This window comes from Amorphotheca resinae, assembly GCF_003019875.1.
Source record: "Amorphotheca resinae ATCC 22711 unplaced genomic scaffold M430scaffold_9, whole genome shotgun sequence".
Classification (NCBI taxonomy): Eukaryota; Fungi; Ascomycota; class Leotiomycetes; order Helotiales; family Amorphothecaceae; genus Amorphotheca; species Amorphotheca resinae.
This window is the reverse complement of record NW_020194479.1, coordinates 12,563-32,157: the sequence shown is the minus strand read 5'-3', so window position 1 is coordinate 32,157 and position 19,595 is coordinate 12,563. Positions and strand designations below refer to the sequence as shown.

At 49.8% G+C, this 19,595-nt stretch overlaps 7 protein-coding genes across 7 annotated transcripts; 5 read left to right on the top strand and 2 right to left on the bottom strand.

Moving 5' to 3' along the window:
- Positions 1-527: 527 nt before the first annotated feature.
- Positions 528-3,532, top strand: M430DRAFT_260783 (hypothetical protein). The gene is made up of 2 exons (XM_024865346.1): positions 528-3,419; positions 3,475-3,532. Exon 1 carries the CDS (start codon positions 709-711, stop codon positions 3,247-3,249), a length of 2,541 nt encoding a protein of 846 aa, XP_024718763.1. The 5' UTR covers positions 528-708; the 3' UTR covers positions 3,250-3,419; positions 3,475-3,532.
- Positions 3,533-3,688: 156 nt separating this feature from the next.
- Positions 3,689-5,802, bottom strand: M430DRAFT_43613 (hypothetical protein). The gene is made up of 8 exons (XM_024867632.1): positions 5,622-5,802; positions 5,227-5,347; positions 4,983-5,160; positions 4,757-4,923; positions 4,477-4,705; positions 4,333-4,419; positions 4,224-4,269; positions 3,689-4,174 (listed from the first exon to the last, which is right to left on the bottom strand). Exons 1-8 carry the CDS (start codon positions 5,712-5,714, stop codon positions 3,761-3,763), a joined length of 1,335 nt encoding a protein of 444 aa, XP_024718762.1. The 5' UTR covers positions 5,715-5,802; the 3' UTR covers positions 3,689-3,760.
- A 2,655-nt stretch (positions 5,803-8,457) lies between these two features.
- Positions 8,458-10,756, top strand: M430DRAFT_106157 (hypothetical protein; the record flags this gene model as incomplete). The annotated part of the gene is made up of 2 exons (XM_024861058.1): positions 8,458-10,173; positions 10,283-10,756. 2 exons carry the CDS (start codon positions 8,458-8,460, stop codon positions 10,754-10,756), a joined length of 2,190 nt encoding a protein of 729 aa, XP_024718761.1.
- A 1,197-nt stretch (positions 10,757-11,953) lies between these two features.
- On the bottom strand, positions 11,954-12,898 carry M430DRAFT_29358 (hypothetical protein; the record flags this gene model as incomplete). The annotated part of the gene is made up of 6 exons (XM_024865870.1): positions 11,954-11,985; positions 12,041-12,187; positions 12,247-12,419; positions 12,501-12,618; positions 12,687-12,819; positions 12,869-12,898. The coding sequence occupies 6 exons, from the start codon at positions 12,896-12,898 to the stop codon at positions 11,954-11,956; spliced, it is 633 nt and encodes a 210-aa protein (XP_024718760.1).
- Positions 12,899-13,296: 398 nt separating this feature from the next.
- Positions 13,297-13,710, top strand: M430DRAFT_260728 (hypothetical protein). The gene is made up of 2 exons (XM_024865345.1): positions 13,297-13,365; positions 13,420-13,710. The coding sequence occupies exons 1-2, from the start codon at positions 13,352-13,354 to the stop codon at positions 13,562-13,564; spliced, it is 159 nt and encodes a 52-aa protein (XP_024718759.1). The 5' UTR covers positions 13,297-13,351; the 3' UTR covers positions 13,565-13,710.
- A 730-nt stretch (positions 13,711-14,440) lies between these two features.
- Positions 14,441-15,190, top strand: M430DRAFT_29357 (hypothetical protein; the record flags this gene model as incomplete). The annotated part of the gene is made up of 4 exons (XM_024865869.1): positions 14,441-14,462; positions 14,755-14,817; positions 14,887-15,077; positions 15,134-15,190. The coding sequence occupies 4 exons, from the start codon at positions 14,441-14,443 to the stop codon at positions 15,188-15,190; spliced, it is 333 nt and encodes a 110-aa protein (XP_024718758.1).
- A 2,042-nt stretch (positions 15,191-17,232) lies between these two features.
- On the top strand, positions 17,233-19,124 carry M430DRAFT_260715 (hypothetical protein). The gene is made up of 4 exons (XM_024865344.1): positions 17,233-18,335; positions 18,457-18,483; positions 18,538-18,628; positions 18,682-19,124. The coding sequence occupies exons 1-4, from the start codon at positions 17,253-17,255 to the stop codon at positions 18,732-18,734; spliced, it is 1,254 nt and encodes a 417-aa protein (XP_024718757.1). The 5' UTR covers positions 17,233-17,252; the 3' UTR covers positions 18,735-19,124.
- Positions 19,125-19,595: the final 471 nt, after the last annotated feature.

The following is a 19,595-nucleotide window of genomic DNA, read 5'->3' as shown; positions in this document are numbered from 1 at the left end:
AGCCTGTGTAGTGCCGCTCCCCCCTGGGAAGAAACGCGAATCTTTGCTTCTCGCGCCCTCACACAGACCCCATCGCCGCGACGGCTATTATCGAGCTTTAAAACATCGCAAATCCCCATGGTGCGCGCTGAGAAAGTCCAATATGTACGTCCTGTACGGACCACGGTGCTGCATGCGAGAGAGCCAAGGCCCTCGAACTCTAAAACCCCCTTCGATCCGAAGACCGAAGATAAACATTACGGGAGCACAATGCTGGGTCACTGGGTGTGAATCTAAATTACAATTTAAATTTAAATTGATAATTGATCTACACATTTCAATATCGAAAAACATGGCGAATTTATAGATACCTCATGGATTCCACGCTTACCTAATTCCCGCCCGCCAAAGCCAAAAGCTCAAGCTCCAACTGACGATCGACCAAGAAGAGTTCCGCAAAGCTTATCCCATCAGCGCCGCATCTCCCCTCCACTCCCCCCGACCCCGCAAATCGCAAATGCTCTCTCCAACCTCCCCCGTGTACCTTTGATATACCGGGAGAACCACCGCAACCGTATCACCGCCGATTCCCGTTGTTGTTGTTGAGTCGTGTGTTGTGCTGGCCACAGCATCCGCATCTCCTCGCTTTGTCCCGAGGCGAGATTCCCTGATATCAACCTCGCCCGCCTCGCCACCCTTCCGTGATCCTCTGATATCTCGCCCCAACTCATGATGGACGCCCAGACCAGAGGCAAAAAGACCGGCAAGGCGCGAATCCCCGACCATCTCCGGCGGCGAGCGCTGGTCAGTTGTGACCGGTGCAAGAAGAGACGGATCCGCTGCTTACGCTCCGGGTCAGATGGCCAGCAGCCCTGTCAGACATGTCTAGAGGCCGGCGCAACTTGTCAGTCGACGTTGCCCCGGAAAACTCGAATCTATGGCAGCGTAGAGACTCTGAGTATACGATATAGAGTGCTGGATGCTCTTGTCAAAGCTCTGTTCCCCGACAAGGATACGAACAGCATCGACTCGCTCTATGCCATCGCCGAAGCAAACGATATTACCCTGCCCACCTTCAGTGACCAAACCATTGCAGAGGAGGTCTTCAGCCAGCCTCAAAAGTTGCATTCCGAGACCCCTCCGGAGAACTCTGAAGCCAGTACAGTGAGGAGCCCCTCGCTCGCATCCAATCCTTCCGAAGCTCATTCCAGCATCGATGATGCGCCTGCTAGCCCGGCCCTCGTCGAGGAAAAGCTCGTTCCTCTCCCCCGTGGCCCATCTCACTATATTGGGCCGTCGAGCTCATTTGGCTTTGTGCTCACCGTACGGCATATGGTGGCAGAGTTCAATGCGGCCTTGAGAAGCACCCAGCTAGACGACGAGCGCTCGAGGATCTCGTCGGATTTTGCAAAATCAAACTGGAGCAAAGCGCTTGAGCCTATTGGAAAGGCTGAGAGTGATACATCTTCTGAGGACCACAACGACCGAGATAGCAGCCAAGGCGTCGCCACAGGCCCAAATCGTGGATTACACGGCCCCAAAGGACCCGCGAAACCGACCAGTGCTTGGGCCGTGTCTGGTCGGACAAGGAAGCCCGTCACGCTATCTCTGCTTCCGTCAAGGGAGGTCACCGATACTTTTGTTGAGGCATATTTTAGCCACGTCCATCCTAATTACCGTCTATTCCATCGGGGTACATTTCAGACTCGCTACGAGTCTATGTGGGCCCAACCAGGCGGACTCCTGAAAGACCAAGAGCCTGGGTGGATATGCTGTATTTTCATGATGCTTGTATTTGGAGCACAAGCGCTGGAAAATCGCGATAAAGCTGAATCACTGCGGATTCAGCATCACTATTTGGAAATGGTCCAGTCCCGGTTACATTCGCTGGTCAGCACAAGCACCCTGGTCAATGTCCAGGCCCTTCTCCTTCTCCAGTTATACCAACATAACAACACCGAGCGCAACAGTGCCTTCATGTTGTTGGGCTGCGCTTCGAGAATGGCTATGGCCCTCGGTATGCATCGGGAAGGTACCTCGGGAGGATTCGACGAGATGGAGCGGGAGGTGAGGAAACGGGTGTGGTGGACATTGTACGTTTTCGAGCAGAACCAGTGCGCGATCCTCGGCAGACCTTGCGCAATTGACGACATGGAAGTCAATGTTACATTTCCAGATGAGATCATGTTGGAGGGTACAAATCCAGACCCACCAGGTTATGTTGAATATCTTGTACGCATCACGAAGCTGATGTCAGATGTTCGACGCAAAATCTACGCCTCGCCCAGCAATCCCGCACAGCATGGTGACCACCCCAAGATAGGGGTTGCCATCCAGTTCCTCCTAGATCTTGACTCTTGGTATAACAGTTTACCCGCCGCTCTGCGCCTCGACTGTCTTACCCATACACCATGGCAGCGCCGCGCCGTTACCCTCCTCCACGTCCAATTCCATCATACGCAGGCCCTTGTGGCACGACCTTTCATTCTCCGGAAGGTGAGTGTGCAATTAGCCCGCCGACTGGGAAAGCATGTGCGTTCTCAAGATCTCGATAAGGAAGAGGTGAACCTCAGCAATGCGTGCGGAGACTTTTCCAGAAAGACGGTTGACCTTCTCAATCAACTCCTGGCCACGGGCATGTTTGACGGCGTTGCGTGGCTCGATGCCTACTACATCTACCATGCTGTTTTTATCCTGGCCCTCGATTTCCTCGCTCGCCCCTGGGATGACCAGGACACACCCGAGGATGCAGCTCGCAAGAAAGCCGTTCGAGACATAGCAGATGCTTTGCAAGATGTAAAACTCTGTCCCACGTTTGCCATCTTGGTCCCGGTGGCTATGCAGCTTGCCAAGATCGTCGGCATTTTCGATCCCCAGCCAGTTCCCAACAACGAGCGGATCCCCAAAACGGAGGAGATCCCCCAGTATTATAATCAACTGCAGTCCCAATTATCACAGTCCCAATCATATCCATTAGTGCCCCAGGGGACTCTGCCCATTGTCGAAAATGGGATCAATTCCTGGTTCCAGAAAGGACCCGTCGACATCCCTTGGGATTTCAGAGATTTCTTTGGAGTAGATGCTTCTGGACTGGGTCCTGCGGGTTCGTTTACTTATTTCTCCGCACCGATGGGAAATGTATATCGTAATCATATTCCTGGAATTGACGAGGACAGCATGGCTCAACCCCTCCCACCCGATATTAGCTATATTCCGTGGGGCGCGGTTGAGAACCCGTATGCGCAGCCGAATCGGGGAGGCGGAAGCTGAAATCCCTTTTCAGGAGACATACAATAAAGGGGGATGAGACAGCGGATTGATGATATGCGATAGCTGTCGACGCAGCTATGGCGGCTGAGATGTAAGGGGAAAACACTACCCCCCACGTTCTATGCCCACCCTATTCCGAACGACTTACTTTTTACGACACAATCTTTGTGGTATGTCCACTTGTTGGTCCTCGATCTTGCGGATTCAGCGGTCAGAATATTTTAGGAAATATGTGGAAGTAGCTCTAGGGGTGCCATCGGAGGAGGTAGAAAAGCGAGGATATTCGATACGGATTTATGAACTCAAAAAGCAGGAGGCGGGGTTTTCTTCACGTGTGTCAACGCAGCTGAAGAAATGTCGGGAACATTGGTTTTAACTAGCCACCAGTGTGGCAGTGGCCGCAGTTGGAGTGATGTGGTTTTTTTTTATTCCACCATGTTCAAAGCTTGGAAAACTGGTCACTTTGATGGGCAAGATATCCGGCTCGCCGCCCTTGACCCAACTCTGTACGTCAGTATCCTTTCAAAGCTTCAAAAGCGTCATACCCAAACAACCAATCCAAAAATTCTTTCCTACACCGAATGTTCTGATGGCCTTCCTTGATCCCAGGATTGGCCAGAAGATATGCATCTCTTATCCTTTGTGCCTCCCCGTCCTCCATCTGCGTGTAATACCGCGAGTCAATACTCGCGAGCGCTACCTTGTTCGCCCGTTCCTTTCTCAGGGTCTCGTATAACTTGAGGGTCTTAGGGAGATCTGAGGGGGAGGGATACTTTTGGAGGAGTCCACCGAGGATGGCGGAATCTTCAATTCCCATTGCGGCACCTTGGGCAAGGTAGGGCGTCATTGCATGGGCGGCATCGCCGATCAGACAGAGTTTCGACGAGGTATGACTCCACGTTTGGAGGTAGCTATGTGTGAAGAGCTGTTGTCCACGTGAGAATTGAGCGTTGATGAATTTGGAAAAGTCTCACCCTCCATTCCAGAACCTCGCCGACATGCTCTAGTATCTTGACGATTCTGGTACCGGATGATCAGTCATGCTAAGATGGGCAGTAGGGAAGACAAGGGGCAACTACTAACCTAGGGTCCCAATCTTGAAACCGCCTCCTTACCTCGGCCATATTCCCGGGTCTCTGGTTCACCCCCTCCGGCATCTGGGCATCACACCTATCCTTAGTTTAGCTTCTCGCTCCAACGAACCCGCGATCCGATTAACCAACGTACGTAAAGACAAAGTTTATCAGGGTATCATTGACACCTTCTAAAAGATACGACAGAACCGTCCCATGAGGTCCCAGCCAATGATTATTTCGCGGTACCGTGACAATTTCCTTCAGTTCAGGAATTCCTTGGAGCTCCTTGGCAGGAAGTGTTACGCGATACACCATCTGTCCCGTTGGAATTGGCGGAGTAGGTTCTCCCACAACGACTGATCTGGCCACGGAATGTAGGCCTAAGCTTCTGGGTTAGTCGATTTGAGGAATTGAGGTTAAGAAGGCCATACCGTCTGACGCCACGATAAGATCTGCTTCATATGTGACCCCGCCCTTTGTCAGAAGCGACGGCTTAGAAGGATCAATTGAGACGACGCGATTGTTCAGAAGCACCTTGCAGCCCGCTGCCTTGGCTACTTCCAGCAGACCTCGGTGAAGGTCAGCACGATGGATGTGCCTTTCGTCCTGTCAGTACTTGATCCACAGGTACGGATCCCATTCCGGAGGTATGCGTACCAGTAAGGAGATTCATATTCCTTCTCGGCAGGCTCTTTGAGTGGGCATGAGACGAGGAGAGTTCCATCTTTCCAACTCATCATTCGCAGATCTACGGGCTCGGTACAGTATTTCTCGATATACGCATCGACGCCCAGCTCACGAAGGATGCGGGAGGCATTGGGTGATACCTGAATGCCTGTGGACAGTTAGTATGTAGGAAGAGCTGTAAGGGGTTGGACAGAGGTCTAAGAGAAGGGCTGACTACCTGCTCCGATGTACGTGATCTCGGGAGCGCTTTCGAGGATCGTGACCTCGTGACCGCCTCTTGCCAGTGAGATTGAAACTGTGAGGCCGGCGAGGCCGGCGCCGATTACGATTATATGCTATTCCCGACGTTGTCAGTTTGTATCTGAGAGAAGCTTGAAGTGAGGGGCAGGACTGGGAGATGGCGGGGAGGGAGGTAAACGAAAAATCTTACCATTTTGCTGGACGCTCTTCTTGGTACGGGTATACTGAACAACACAAATGGCCTCTCCAAGATTTCTCTACAGTGCTTTGCTACAGACCAGGTATGGATATATACGTATACGAATTTCTATCCCTTTTGTCAAATGCGTTGTGAGTTTCCCTTGCCTGGACGGAAGCATTCTTCCTCACGGAAGCATACACTCGGCTGCTTCGTTCGGCCTGATTGGGCAATGCCCAACCTCTGCATGCACAGTTTCCTGCTATCCGGAATTTCGAACTCATGATCTCTGATAAATCTTCTCACGGCCTGCTTTTCCGTGCCGTGGTATTATGCGGTGGTCTGTGGCCTCAGCCGGCGTGGTACTATATTGATCTTCCCGCCCTCTCAGATCTGTACCATTTCCACTCTACTGGATCTTGGCTGATATACCATACCGGATAATCGGGGATTTATAAGTTAGATGCACCCAACGTGTTCCCATACCAAGGGATCCTCCAGAGAAAGGCGGCACTCTCGCGCTCTGATTGACTTCCTCTTTCCCGTGTAGGATGCATGTGATGTGCTTTGATCCTGATATACCAGCTCTTGGCCCCTCCATCGATGCGGATCCTCTACTAAGTCCAGCTATAATCATGATCCACGACCATCCAGGCTCTCGGCTGTGGTGTACACGATATCCTTTCGAGACGCGAACGCGTCATGCCGCAGCCCCACCTATCCCGCGTCGCAAAGCATCCTCTGCTGATGGTTTTTGAGTTGGGATCCTGTCTTCCGCGAGCCGCACTCTCGTCCGCCAAGAAGAACAGGCTAAGTGGATGGATCTACGGGACGTGTCCGGTTTGTTGAGGGCGAGAGATGACCAAGGCTGATTCAAGAACACAGGTTGGCCTTATTGAATAGAGGGGTGAGGGGGAAGTGTTGTGAGATTTTACTGTAAAGAGGGGGGGGGAACCAGAAAGGAACGAAATCACGTGAACCGACATGGGTCTTGTAAGGGCAAGGTAAGATAAGGTACCTAGGTAAGGCAAGGGGTTGAAGTCGAATTGTTGGATTCTTCTAAGAACAAAGGACAAAAATGGGATGATATACTTCAAAAACCTCGAGATTCTTTTGCCACGCTCGATGTGCGGGACCAGGCACTCCCTCCCACTAGCGGTACCTGAGGCACGACGAGACTTCGGTCCCAGCGACGGAATGACGCGCGGGTCGAGATCACGTGACACATCCCCTGAGAACCCCTGAACCAGGCACACGGCGAGCGAGCGGTTTTGATTGTGATGACCACCGAACAGGGAAGAATCCGCAGGTTGATGTCACTGTGACTGAGGATGATGGGAATTTCTGGCCATGATTCTCACGTGGATCAGAGAGTCGCCGCACTCCACTGATGAACAGTTCCTGTTTTCTACCGTATCTGCAACGGCCGCCAGCCTCGGTTGTGTTTGCAGGGGATTAGGTAAGCCGTGTGCGAGACATTTCACGATTTCGCGATACGAGGCCCGAGTCGCCGATAAGGCCACGGCCTCACGGACTCTTCACTTGGGAGATTCCCTGTGTAAAAAGCGTGGATGTATGCCGTTACACAGTGCAGAGTGCAGAGTGCAGAGCACAGTAGTACTACAGTAGTGGTGGTCTGCGGTAGAAGGATGCAGGAAAGATGTGCGGGAAAGCTGGCAACCCTTGGACAACTGGGCGCTGAAACCCTGGCATCCTTACGTAGCGGAAGCCACAGCAGAAGCCAAAGCAAAAGCCAAAGCAAAAGCCAGTGCAAAAGCCAAAGCCAAAGCCAACGCAAAAGCCAAGGCAAAAAGCCAAAGCAAGGAAAACACGTCAATAGTAGACGGCTACTGGTGCTATTGCTGTCCTGCCAATGTACTACCATCTGTGCTGCACTGTGCTGCAGTGATGTTGACCTCAGCCAAGTTGTCAACATCGGAAGCATCACATCAGAAACAGATTGTCATCTTCCTGTCTCCCCTCAGCTCTGATCCTCTGTGCCCTCTGCCTCTGCTTCTGCTCTGCCATCTCCAGTCTCGTCGCCCGTCTTATACAGCGGAAAAGTAGGATTTCCAACTTCCAAGGATCTCATGGAGTAACAACCATGACGGTCCCGTCTCACGATTCAGGTGCGAGATTACCAGTGGGGACCGCGGGGATCAAAATAGCTGGTGAAGAGCCAATTATCATTAGACAGCATTATCGACCCAGCCAGACCGGGCCAGGGCGCGCCAAGACGGCGGCGGACCCCGGGCGGACTCGCGGGCGGACTGCTGGCGGACTCGACGCCTCAGGCCGCCTCAGGCTCCCTCCCCACGAGCGGGCGCGCCTAACCTACTTGGGCGGCCCCCCAAGGTTCAAACAGGAAGGAAGGGGCAGCGCTCATCACCAACAGGATTCCAAACCTCCTCCGTCTCCGTCTCCATCTTCGTCTTTGTCTTTGTCTTCGTCTTCATCTTCGTCTTCGTCTTCACCTCCGCTCCACCACTCTCGTTTTCCCTCTCCGCTCCCCGCGACGGCGACAACCACTCCGCCATTGACATCGGCATCGACTTCGACTTCGACTTCAATTCCGACGACAGCTCGACTTCGCCAACAACTCGCTCCCTTACGGCTTCTGCAGCATCAATAGCATCCATTTCCTTGCTTCTATTTTCTTGGCACGCTCCTTCGTCTCCCATCGCCCGCTTCGACATACGTCCGTTTCCTTCAATTCAGTCATCTCACCAAGTTGACTTCATATCACATCCCGACGCGCTTCCTGCAACTCCCGCCCGTCCCAACATCCCGGCTGCTCGTACATCAGATCAGGGGCAGGCTTCTCGAAGCGTTCCATTATCCTCCCCTTCTTCTTGAAACGAACGTCCCCCAACCCGCGATACCCCCCCAGGCAGTCTTTCTGCCCGGGCATTAGCCACCGCCAAAATAGCTACGTTACAGTTCCAACGCGCCCTCACCTCTCCGCCCTCCGCCTCGCCCGCCTACAAAGATGCGATGACCTTCCATGACCATGCGGCCCATTCTCCGATGCCTGGATCCCCGCCCGACCTAACGGGCTCCAAGTCCTCCAAGTCCTCCTCCTTCCACTCCTCGTACCAGTCCGACGACAACACCATCCTCACCGACGTCGCCAATTTCGAGGACATCGGCCTCGACGACGAGTCTCGAGCGGACCCTGACGTCGGGGAATTCGCGGTCAAGACGTCCTTGAACCCTTACGATGCCTCCTACGCGTCCGATCTCCGCGCATCCGCCCGACAGCGGCATCGGGTGCCGATGTCGACGACAAATGGCAACCGGGCGCAGAGGGAATTGATTACCTCCAAGGCCAGATCCCCGGCACCGGCACCCTACCAGAACCGGAGGGCCCTGCTCAGGAGCGTGACAGCGGATGGTGCCGTGCCGGCTCATAATGCCCGCAGTCCAACGAGGGTCGGGCTGGGCTTGCTGCCAGAGGGCCCTCTAAATAGCCCATCGTCAAGGAGAGCCCTCACAAGTCCGAGCACCCCATCTTTACCCCTGACCAAACGAAACAGAAGCTCAAGTCCGAATCTACCGGTTGGCCCGGAACACGATCTGCCTGCAGGCCACTTGAGGGTGCGGAGACGAAGTTGGCAATCTAACCGTGAGCGGAAATCTGCAACTGAGCTCGAGAAGGAATGTGACGACGATGACGGGGACGATGTTCCGGACGATATTTATCTCGAGAATATACCGATATCTCCCCGGCCCCCACAAGAACGCGCAGTCAGCGTGCCACCATCAACCTCCCCAAGCCCTGAACGACGGCCGAAGGAGAGAGTGAGGAGCGTTGGAAATGGCACATCTCCTGTCCCCGCCGAGCAAGGCGAGTTGCGACCAGCTAAGCCTCCTCAGAATCGTGGAGCTAGCGTCGGACCTCCGAGTACATTTCCCAAAGGACGGGCGAAGAGCTGGACGGCAGTCTTGTCGGAACTCAATGCAGAAGCAAAAGCCCTGACGGAAGCTCTGGAAGCCCATGCCGCGGACGAAGAAAACAGAGAGCCCGATCCTCGACAACGGCGGAGCTTTGGTAACGGCGCGGCTACCAACTTCGACAAACCCACGAGGATTAGATCCGCAATTGCTGAATTGCCCCCACTGCGAAGAACCAACATAATGATCGACCCCCTTCCCATATCGAAAGAGAAGGAAGCCGTGTTATCCCGAACCCGACCATCATGGCTCCCCCCCAAAGATCCAGCGGAGGAGAAGAGACATCTGAAGGAATACCAGAGGATGATGGCCATGTCCCTAGAAGCTGATCGCAAAAGAGAGGCCGAGAAACGAGCGAAATCTACGTGCAAAGACGACACGGCAAGCTCGTTGCTGCGGATCTGGGAGGAACACGTCATACCGAATTGGGATAACGTTATCCGTCAGAAGCGGACCCGAGAGCTGTGGTGGAGGGGCATTGCTCCGAGAAGTCGGGGCACTGTCTGGGCTAAAGCAATTGGCAATGAGCTCGGATTGACACCCTCCTCATACACTGCGGCTCTACGAAGAGCACAAGGACTGGAGAAGACAATAACGAAAGGCTCACAATTGACTCCTGAGGAAGAGAGGAAAAAGGGCTGGCTAAACAGGATCGAATCTGACGTCAAGAGCACGTTTCCCGAGCTGAGGATATTTCAGCCGACCGGGCCGCTCCATGAACCTTTGAAGGATGTGCTCAAGGCATATGCGATGTACCGGAGTGATGTTGGTTACATACACGGGACAAATGTGAGCAACTTCTCGCTCTCTTAACTCCTGTGATTTTCACTCTATTAACCCTCCCGGATGATGGTGTGAATGGGAATTTTGTGGCATCTTGACTGACCTGCTCCCATAGACCATCGCAGCACTCCTCCTCTTGAACATGGACACGCCTGCGGCATGTTTCCAGGCGCTTTCGAACATCCTTAACCGCCCCCTACCTCTTTCTTTCCACACCTCCGACTCTGGCGCAGTATCGCGCAGCTACAATCTTCTGCTTTCAACGTTGCAGCATAGATCCCCACGATTATACAAGCTCCTCACAGATTCTGACATCGCTCCACGTCCGGACTTATACCTACGAGATATGTTCGCGAGTCTCTTCACTGATCGTCTCAGTCTCGATAATGTAACCCGGCTGTGGGACGTCATGGTCTTTGAGGGCGATGCGGTCCTAGTCCGGGCTGGGGTCGCCTACCTGACGGCAATCGAAGGAAAGCTTTTTGGTGCGGCAAGTGCCAAGGAAATTTGTGAGATCGTGGGCGCTGGATTGGATAACATTGACGAGGAACAATGGATGAAAGAGGTTCGAACTGCTGGGAAGTCCTGAAGTATATATATAACGATATTGCGTGGTCGCGTCTTACTGCACACAATTCCAGTTGGAACTTGGGTGCTTGGCGGTGGCCGGCATGGGACTGTGAGCCCGATTTTCGTGCCCCGCTTAACTGGCGTTGAGGTTTCAATGAATGATGTGAACATAACGGTCTGAAATCGCCGGGCGTGGTACGAACATACATAATTCCTTTCTACATAATGTATATTCATGTCTTCTGCTGTATGCTATCTCTATCTCTTCTGGTGAACTATCCCCAGAAGGTTTCACTGATCCATGCTCTCTCTTTCCCCATCAGCAAATATAGCCTGGTGTTTGGAGGTAGTTGTTCCCTCACGGCTCTACTCAGGCTCCTTGATCGATGAACCGTTCAACATGGGGGCGTGGCAAAGCTATGTGTGGTTTCTGGGTGTAGTCAGTAAGAGATTGCTTCATACCTAGGATCAAAAGATCACCCGCACCTCCTCCACACCCCTTTATAGTCCAGAACATCCTCACTTTACATCTACCCCTACCGTAATGAAGATTTATCGGCTCGGCATCCGGGGAATACTGCTCTTTATATCGCTGGCCGGTTACTTTAATATTTATCTTGCTCGTTCTGATATAAGTTCCTGTGGAATTATTTCATGAAGGACATATTGTCATGCGAGCTCAACCCAAAATTTCTCTCTTACTGGTTCTTGTAGAACTCCCCGATGGGCTAATATCAATAAGTCAGGTCAGCTACTTCGAATCTTCCTCCGCCTTGAAATCTCCACGAGGGCAGTTTGAAGTTTTCAACAGAGATGTTTGTTTCTTAAAGTCTCAAAGCGTTGTCGGCTGCTACTTAGATAACCTGGCTACTAAGATATTAGAGCTATTCACAGAAAACCTAAGCTTGGGATGAATACTTTTTTACTATGCATTCAGCCAAATGCATCTAGCCTTTATGAACCCCATACATTTTACATCTAGTTGGATGTATATAGAATCAGAAGCTTCTCCTATATATTATTGTAAGCAAGGTTTTACGCGTCCCTCCACCGTTCTCATCTTTGTGCATCGGAATTTAACAATGCTTAATTCTTGCTATATTAAATGTTCTGATTATTACTCTCCCAAGAGCAGCAACGTTAGGGTCGGTTCGCTTATTCATTATATGTCTTATAGTGACAGCACTCTGAACTCTGTCTGCACTTACACACACAATCAACGATTCGATTTCCACCAGTAGTCCGCATCTGCAAATATTAAGTCCAGGATTCAAATAGTATAGGAGCGATTTCAGGAACTTACTTTCATGGACACCAGGCGGGGGGATATCGGCTCTCGCGGCAGCCTTCTGTTTATAGCTGATTCCGAACTGCTGATCACGCCTTTTGAGGGCTTCATCCATATGCAATTGATCTGCATGTGTAAAGGAGCCCATCAGAGTCGGATAGCCTTAAGCGCCCAATTAGCTGACTGGCACTCGGTTTCATAGAAGAGACATTTCAACATACCAAGAGGAACCTCATGTCCAAGGTCGGTTTGCCAAAAATGCCAAGTCTTCCCATACAACCCTACTACTTCCTTCATAGCAGCAAGTTCAGCCTTCTCCCACTCCTCAGTATCCCATCCGTCCGGCTTAGGGAATACCAACATTCCAGATTTTACTTCGAACTCGTGAGAATGCCTAGGAACGGACCGGAGAGTCAGCATATAGACTCGTGGGAAAGAAGTTGAATGTATCAAGATACAGCACACATGGACTTACCAGAGCTTTTGCTCTTCAGGATCTAATGTAAGGTATACATGCTTCGGAATCATGTACTCCACGCCAATCAATCGAGCATCCTTCGCATTCGAGTCATAGATCAGGCACTGTCGAAGATCTACCGAGAAGAAGCTGGATCAGCGAAAGTTGCGGGAGAGAGGAATGGTCGGCCAGAGTTTGACTTACCCTTTCGAGCATGGGAGCAAAAATGGTTGGCCTCCACAAATCGCGTGATTCCCTTGTTGGCATCCTCGGCGTAGACGTGGAGGGCGTGAAGAAACTCACACACATTGTGGAGCGGTTTGAATTGCTGCCACCTCTGTCAGCCACGAAGTAAGAGGGATGGAATCTTCAGGTGGGCTAATTACAGGACCGATAGTATCAGCACCAGATGCCATCTTTGCCAAGGCGACTAGATCGTATTTTCAAAGTGATTTGGATTGGAGGGAGAGGAGCCACAGACAGAGGGTTCAGGATATATACCGTGCAGAGAGTTTGTCACCGGCAATATTTGGCTGTGCATATCTTGTAGTTATCCTTGCTGGTGGTATCAGTGGTACGAATTGTACGATTAGGTCAACGATGACGGTTGGTGATGGTGGTTGGCGAACGTCTGAACGAATCAGAAGTGCTCAGCGATCTGTCGCTCATGATGTCAACATTCTTATCACAAGTCCCCTGAATCATAAGGAGTTCGAAGTTAGAAGGCTGCTTAACATCTGACTGCATATAAAACAGCTTATTCCTCCTTATGATGCTATGGCACCTACTACAGGAAAATATCAATTATCATCTACCCGCCATATTTAGCAGTAATCCAGAGAAAGCTCAAGAATGTATGAAAGAGGAATATGCTCTACATGCTGTAGGTAATTAGCCTTTTGTCAATTATATTCCACCAACTGAAATGACGACATAGACAAACGTCTTGGTGGGGTTGTGGCAACCACATTCCCCGCATCCTAGACCGGGCGCCCATGGAGCAACGATGTTCCTGTGAACCGAAAGTCTGGGGCCCGCTGCAAACCCTGAGTGAGTGGCGTGGTGGTTTTGTAGGACAGTAGTTGGAAAATAAATAATGTAGTTGGAAGATTTACAATGTAGTTACTTTGACTATGATGGTAAAAGAAATAGTGATGTCTGCTGAAGAATTGGGGCATAAGAAGGCGACACCATATGTAGAATGATTAGCAATTCTAAAGTTGGGAGATAATATATTTGCCTATGTGTTCTTTCATTAGGCTTTGTAGCCTCAATTAAACTTATAAAATATAAAGAAAGGGAAATCTGTTTGAATCTTAAATCTTAGTAGTAAATGCATTCAGTTAAAGGTATTACTTTTTAGTACTATTACCACTTGTACCCCTTATAAGGTGTCTCCTTCGACTACCGATGGGAAATGTATCATATTTATAGCATAAATAGATGACACTTACTGGCCAAGAGATGCTACATGTAGCATAACCCATGATGTTGCACACCCTAGAAGCATTATCGTCAATACTGTTCAAACGCTGAGCTCACATTCATATTCACCGAAGAGGCTTTAGGTCTTGGCCCAAATTAACTTCTGAATCAGGTATGGGATCACATGTCTAGCATCGTCTGTCTTGTTCCTATTAATTACGGCGCCAAACACCACTTTATAACTCGCGATCACAGAGGCATTCTGGATATTGTGCTTATATAGTATCCAAGGAACTCTAATCGACAGGCTTCCAGGACCGAAAGATACAAAAACAATCACCGTCCCCCCTCGAATCTCGGATATAAGAAACAATTACTGACTTTGATCACGGAACTTGTGGAGGATCAGTCCTGGGCTTATCCGTATCACCTTTTGCTCAGAAGCTGATAGCTGGATGATGTTTTTATGGTATTCAATGTACCTGTCTCCCCTGCAAGACATCTACTAGTTCGCTCTACCCCGCAACCCCACCATGGCTCTGATCCTGCCCGACGGTGTATGGTCTAGCCATATGATGGGTTGAATTCCGTCGGAGTTTGACTACAGTCGGAATGCAACCCACGAAACATGGAGATCTCTATCTCAAGTCCGTGTTCCGTTTGGAATGTTTTACTATTCAATTGCTTTGATCTTATAGTCATTTCTATATCTTGCCCAAGAGCATAAGTAGCGATATCCTTCTATCCTTGGTTATCAATCCCGAGAGTGTAACTCTTTCACATCCTATCATATTTCGCAGCTGAACTGGTATCAGCCCTTTCGAAAATGACTGATCCGATATATCAGAACGCATAGAAACTGTGACAGGTTTGGGCTGGGAACTCGGCCCTCAGATTGTGCAGCAAGTGAGTGAGTAGGGTTGTGCACCACAGAGTCCTTTCCTGACTCACGGAAATAATGTGCCTGCACCAGCGACAGCTTTCGCTAATGGGGTCATGGCGCGCGGCATCGATATGGGTGATTTTGAATCTTTGATGAAAGGGCGGCCATGTAACGGAGTGGAACCTTCAGACTATGCTTACCTTACAGCATTGGGCATTGCAGCCAAAACGGTCACGGGACGGGAGTTCATTGTAGCGTATCTAATTGGGAGTGAAATGAGCGTGCGGGTGAGTCATGAGTGCCGCCGGCAATCTGTGTGCTAACGCTGCTACAGGTATAACAGGAGAACTCTACGGATCTTGGGCTCCAGCATCGTCAGGCTCTCGGCTTCTGGGATTGACCGTTGATGATCACCGAAGATTTTGAGAGCTATTCCATTGAGATCCTGCTTAAAGATAGAAGACGTTTTCGTCGTTACATTCAGCCCTACGTCGAAGGGCACACCCACAATTGCATGACATGGGACGATTTGATCGTAGATTTCTGGAAGTGTGCACCGTATTCTGCAGTGCCTCTTCCCGAGGCAAAGCTCCAGTAATTGATCGAGTCGTGCAGAAACTTAAAGGGGTTTTAGATATTCAAGAAATGATCGAGTCACCAACTCCCTAGATAGTGTACCTCTACAACAGGTTTGTCTTTTTCTTACCTTGTCGAACGAGTCGGAACGACAATGGTGTTCAATGATTATTATATTGCTCACTTTAGAGAAATAGATGTCAGTTGCTATTTTATATACCTAGGTGCCTTAGATGTCTACAATTACTACAGCTGCTAAGTCTAGTACGTATCCTCTATAGAGTTAGCAGGTCTATGCATAAAGAATTTAAGTGTCTACCTTACTAAACCCTTATAACCTCTGTCTGTGATTTTGGCATATTACTTCCTTTCCTTGTGGCTAGGTATCTTCAACATTTAAATCAATCACAAGTGTACCTGTAACCTGATAGTAAACCTCTTTGGCTGAGGCGATGTAGCTCCAGCTCTTGAGCCTCTTGTGTTCCGGGAACAAGTGCCCCTCGGAAAGAGCGATGATTCAAGCAGGAGGACAACGCCGTATCATTGTCCAGAGCATAAGCTGGCTTGACGTAGGGTAAATACTACCAGACTAGCAGAATGTTATTTTATGTTAGCTACTGATTTGTCACGACTCACTGGATGAATCACAACTTCAGGTTCTACCAGTAATGTTAGAACTTAGGATAAACCTCAAAACTTTTTTTTTGAAATTGGCAGCTAAGAATTCCCTGGAGTACCTATATTACAAACCCAACGCCTCTAGTGAAAACCATATTCCATGTGTGGCCTCCTGTTCCTCTGCAGTCTGGTAGGAATCACTGCACGGCCACACGGCCCCGCCTCCCCCGAACAACGCCTACTATACAATGTCGCAGACAACTCAATGACTCAGGCTCCGTCTCTACCTCAAATTCTGTATATCACGCCATAATCTCATCGCCTATAACACGACGGAGCGCGGCGCGCCTTTAGTGTCCTGATGCCGGGGAGTTATTGTGCTTATGCTGGCCGGGTTGGTAGTTCTTTGGATCGCCGATAGGAGAGCCGGGTAGTACAGTCGGGCTCTCTGAGCCGTGACGCTGGCGCCTTTCGCCATCTGTGATGGTTTTCGGCCAGTCGTAATTGGGGGTAGGTGGCCGATTCGCCGGCACGTTCTTAGTGTCTATTGACAGCTTGGGCGGCGCCGGCATCGGTATCGCGACAGTAACCGTCACGAGGGCGGTGAGGACAGTCAGATAAGAGCTGAGCAACATGATGGCGTTGAACGAGTTTGACTGTGGGATGAAGTCAAAGAATTCTGAGTTGCTTAATGGAAATGTGTAAGAGGTAGTCTCGGGTAGATAAGTAAAGAGATGATGTTTGAATGTCTGACTGAGTAGGTAAAAGATATTGATATATATACCTTATTCAAGAGCTTCGACAGCCAATAACCCTAAAGGATGTAGGGCTACCTGTAGGAATTGTTGTAGGATCACTGGCTGTGGAGGTTGTTCTATTTTTATAACCGTTTTAGAATGGCTCCTGAGGGGCACAGCAGCATTGAGTACTCTAGATAGTGCCTGTAAATATAAAGTTGGACTTACCGAGCTTAGGGGCAGCCATTCTGATGTAGAGGAATAAGAGATGAGAACAACACAGCCTCATCCTCTTTCCATCTCTATTGTGTCTCGGACCAAGTCGTGATGTTACAGATCCACAGATCCACAGATCCTGCGGACCGAGCCGCAGTACAGGAATAAGCTGAGTCATTAATTATGTAAACCGCTAGCGAAGCCAGCTTGGCCATTCTACACAAGAACAACACCCAAGGTGCTCTGTATAGTATCGACAATACCTACCCAAGGTGGTCTGTATAGTATCAAGTAAGCAACGGCTGTCTTTAAACAATGACCACACACATTCCAACCAGTCTCATAGATCTCCTCTCAAACCATCTTGTACTCGCTCAATTAGCTCCCTACCTATCGATCTCGGCTCTCTTCAACCTCTCAGTCACGTCGCGTAGGTTCAACGAGGTCATCTGCAGCGACCCAAATGCATTCCAGCGTCTCGATCTTTCAACTGTTCGTGGGGTGCCATATCACCTATGCGAGCTCGAGCCCTATGAACCGCATACTGTAGTTGATGATCATGGCCACAGCGTCGAAGAACGGGAGAGGTATTGTTTGCCCCTTAAGAAACTTGCCAATATATCGTGGAAACGGGATCTGCTGCCAACAGTGCAGACCCTGATTTTGGACCGGCAATATGTTCATGTGGATATGGTTCGAGATATCCTGCTCGACCACGCATGTCAGATCCGTCTACTTTCCCTCATCGATGTGCGCGGTCTCGATCGACTCGATTTCCAGCACCTGATCGATGACATTTTCAGGGGTGGACGCCGCTTAGACAGTCCCCGTCTTGAAGCTATCTATTATTTTGGCCCTCCATCAGTATCGGGAAAGTTCTGCGATCAACCTGTGGCATCAGACGCAGACGAGGACCCGAACCCTTGGTATCTTCGTTCCAAAGTAGCATTTCAACCTCCAGAGTTCGAGTTCCTATACTCTGCATTACTTAGAGCCACCCAGGGAGTCTTAGTGTGGGATGCTGTTCTATGCAGAGCACCAAGACACACATATCCAAATCCTCGCTATATCATCCCAACTATCGCCAGCGTGGCACTCGGTCCTAGGGGTTGCCATATATGCCATTCTTCGCCTGAAGGTCCTGGTTCCACGGTAAACCAACTACCACTACTATCACCACCACCATTACATTCATCATTAATCAAAGTCGCCCAAGAAGTTCCTTCCAACGGCCCGCGCACTGCCCCCTTACCATTTTATGCTCGCTGCGTCAGTTGCCTAAAGCACCGTTGGTGTGTAAGGTGCAACAAGTGGTGGTGTGAAAACTGCTATCAATTCGGCGGACCAAACTGTTACAAGGAAAACAATGCAAGAGGTCTCGATAGTGCGGGTACCAAGGTAAGCTGCTATTTATTTGTTGCCGATCGTGTCCGAGCATGCTGGATCTTTGCTCTTTTGATCCAATCTACAAGGGTAGCTTTCTTTTGATACAAACGATGGCTGATTTATTTGTGTATAGTCAGAGTGCGACGAATGTGGCCGCTTAGTAAGTTACTCCTATGCTAGAAAGCTGCTCAGCGTCTTATGTATACTTCTTCAGTGCAGCGAATGCAATACCAAGTACCAGAAGCTGTACATGTGCTGTAATACCACCCATTGTTTGATTCACGATAAGCAATCTTCAGGACTTAGTACGGTATTATTATTACTGCCTATTTATTTAACGTTAGCTAACATAAGACAGTGCGAAGCATGTGCAGCTTTACCTGTGCAAGAGCTTTAAAACAGTTATTATGACAGTTTCTTTCTTCACCCTCGATAGTCACGCATGCCTTATTACTAGCAGTTAGCTTACAGCCAGCGCTTGGCATATATTTCCAACCCTCTATCTACCTGTCTAAACTCTAATAGATACATTATGCGCTTCATCATCTTATTAGCAACATCACAACATCACCGCCCACCCTTCTCCACACATATCTCACACGCACAAGTAGACATGAAAACATTCTCAACTGTTCTTTTCCTCTCCTCGAATGAAACCATTCGCTACTAAATCGAAATAGGTAATGCAGCATTCTTTACCTAGTGCGATGTCGCGAGAGGCGTGGAGGACCATGCGGCCATCGCTGTTGGGTTTATGCGTCGCCTGGTTTTGACGCTTAGGAGTGCAATGGAACGGAATGGATTTGATTGTATAGAAAATTCATACATTTGAAACACAAGAATGATTCATATTCGATGCTATTGGCAAAAGCGCAACTGCGTACTCCACCCCGCGTTTTGTTGGAGAGGGGAGACCGATATTAACAATCTGATCTGTGGCGTTATTGACAATATTCTTCGGTATAATATCGGCCTCCTCCAGTCTCCTCAAACCATCACTAGTCCAATGTTGACAGTTCCAGGATTGTTCATTGTTATTGATAGGAGTGTTGTCGAGTATGTTGTCGAGTTCTTTTCGTATGGTCAAGTCCTAGGGGGACTCGATTGAGTTGTCGCAACTGGAATCCCACGCTCAAATTTTGCACTTTGTTGTGGAGGTCTAGTTTCGTTCAATCTTTTATCAAATGAGAAGAAGCCAGTAGAAAGTTGTGTAGCGGTTCAATTGTGAATCAATTGGGTCACCTCTGTACACTATGATGGACAGGGTCAGGC

Bases quoted from the DNA above. Each gene is read 5' to 3' on its own strand.
- M430DRAFT_260783 (XM_024865346.1), top strand. From the start codon at position 709: ATGATGGACGCCCAGACCAGAGGCAAAAAGACCGGCAAGGCGCGAATC.
- M430DRAFT_43613 (XM_024867632.1), bottom strand. From the start codon at position 5,714: ATGAGTTCGAAATTCCGGATAGCAGGAAACTGTGCATGCAGAGGTTGG. The intron at 4,420-4,476 runs GTACGTTGGTTA...AACTAAGGATAG, and splicing joins CTGATAAACTTTGTCTTTAC to GTGTGATGCCCAGATGCCGG. The intron at 4,175-4,223 runs GTGAGACTTTTC...CGTGGACAACAG, and splicing joins GCGAGGTTCTGGAATGGAGG to CTCTTCACACATAGCTACCT.
- M430DRAFT_260715 (XM_024865344.1), top strand. From the start codon at position 17,253: ATGACCACACACATTCCAACCAGTCTCATAGATCTCCTCTCAAACCAT. The intron at 18,484-18,537 runs GTAAGTTACTCC...ATACTTCTTCAG, and splicing joins GCGACGAATGTGGCCGCTTA to TGCAGCGAATGCAATACCAA. The intron at 18,629-18,681 runs GTACGGTATTAT...AACATAAGACAG, and splicing joins TAAGCAATCTTCAGGACTTA to TGCGAAGCATGTGCAGCTTT.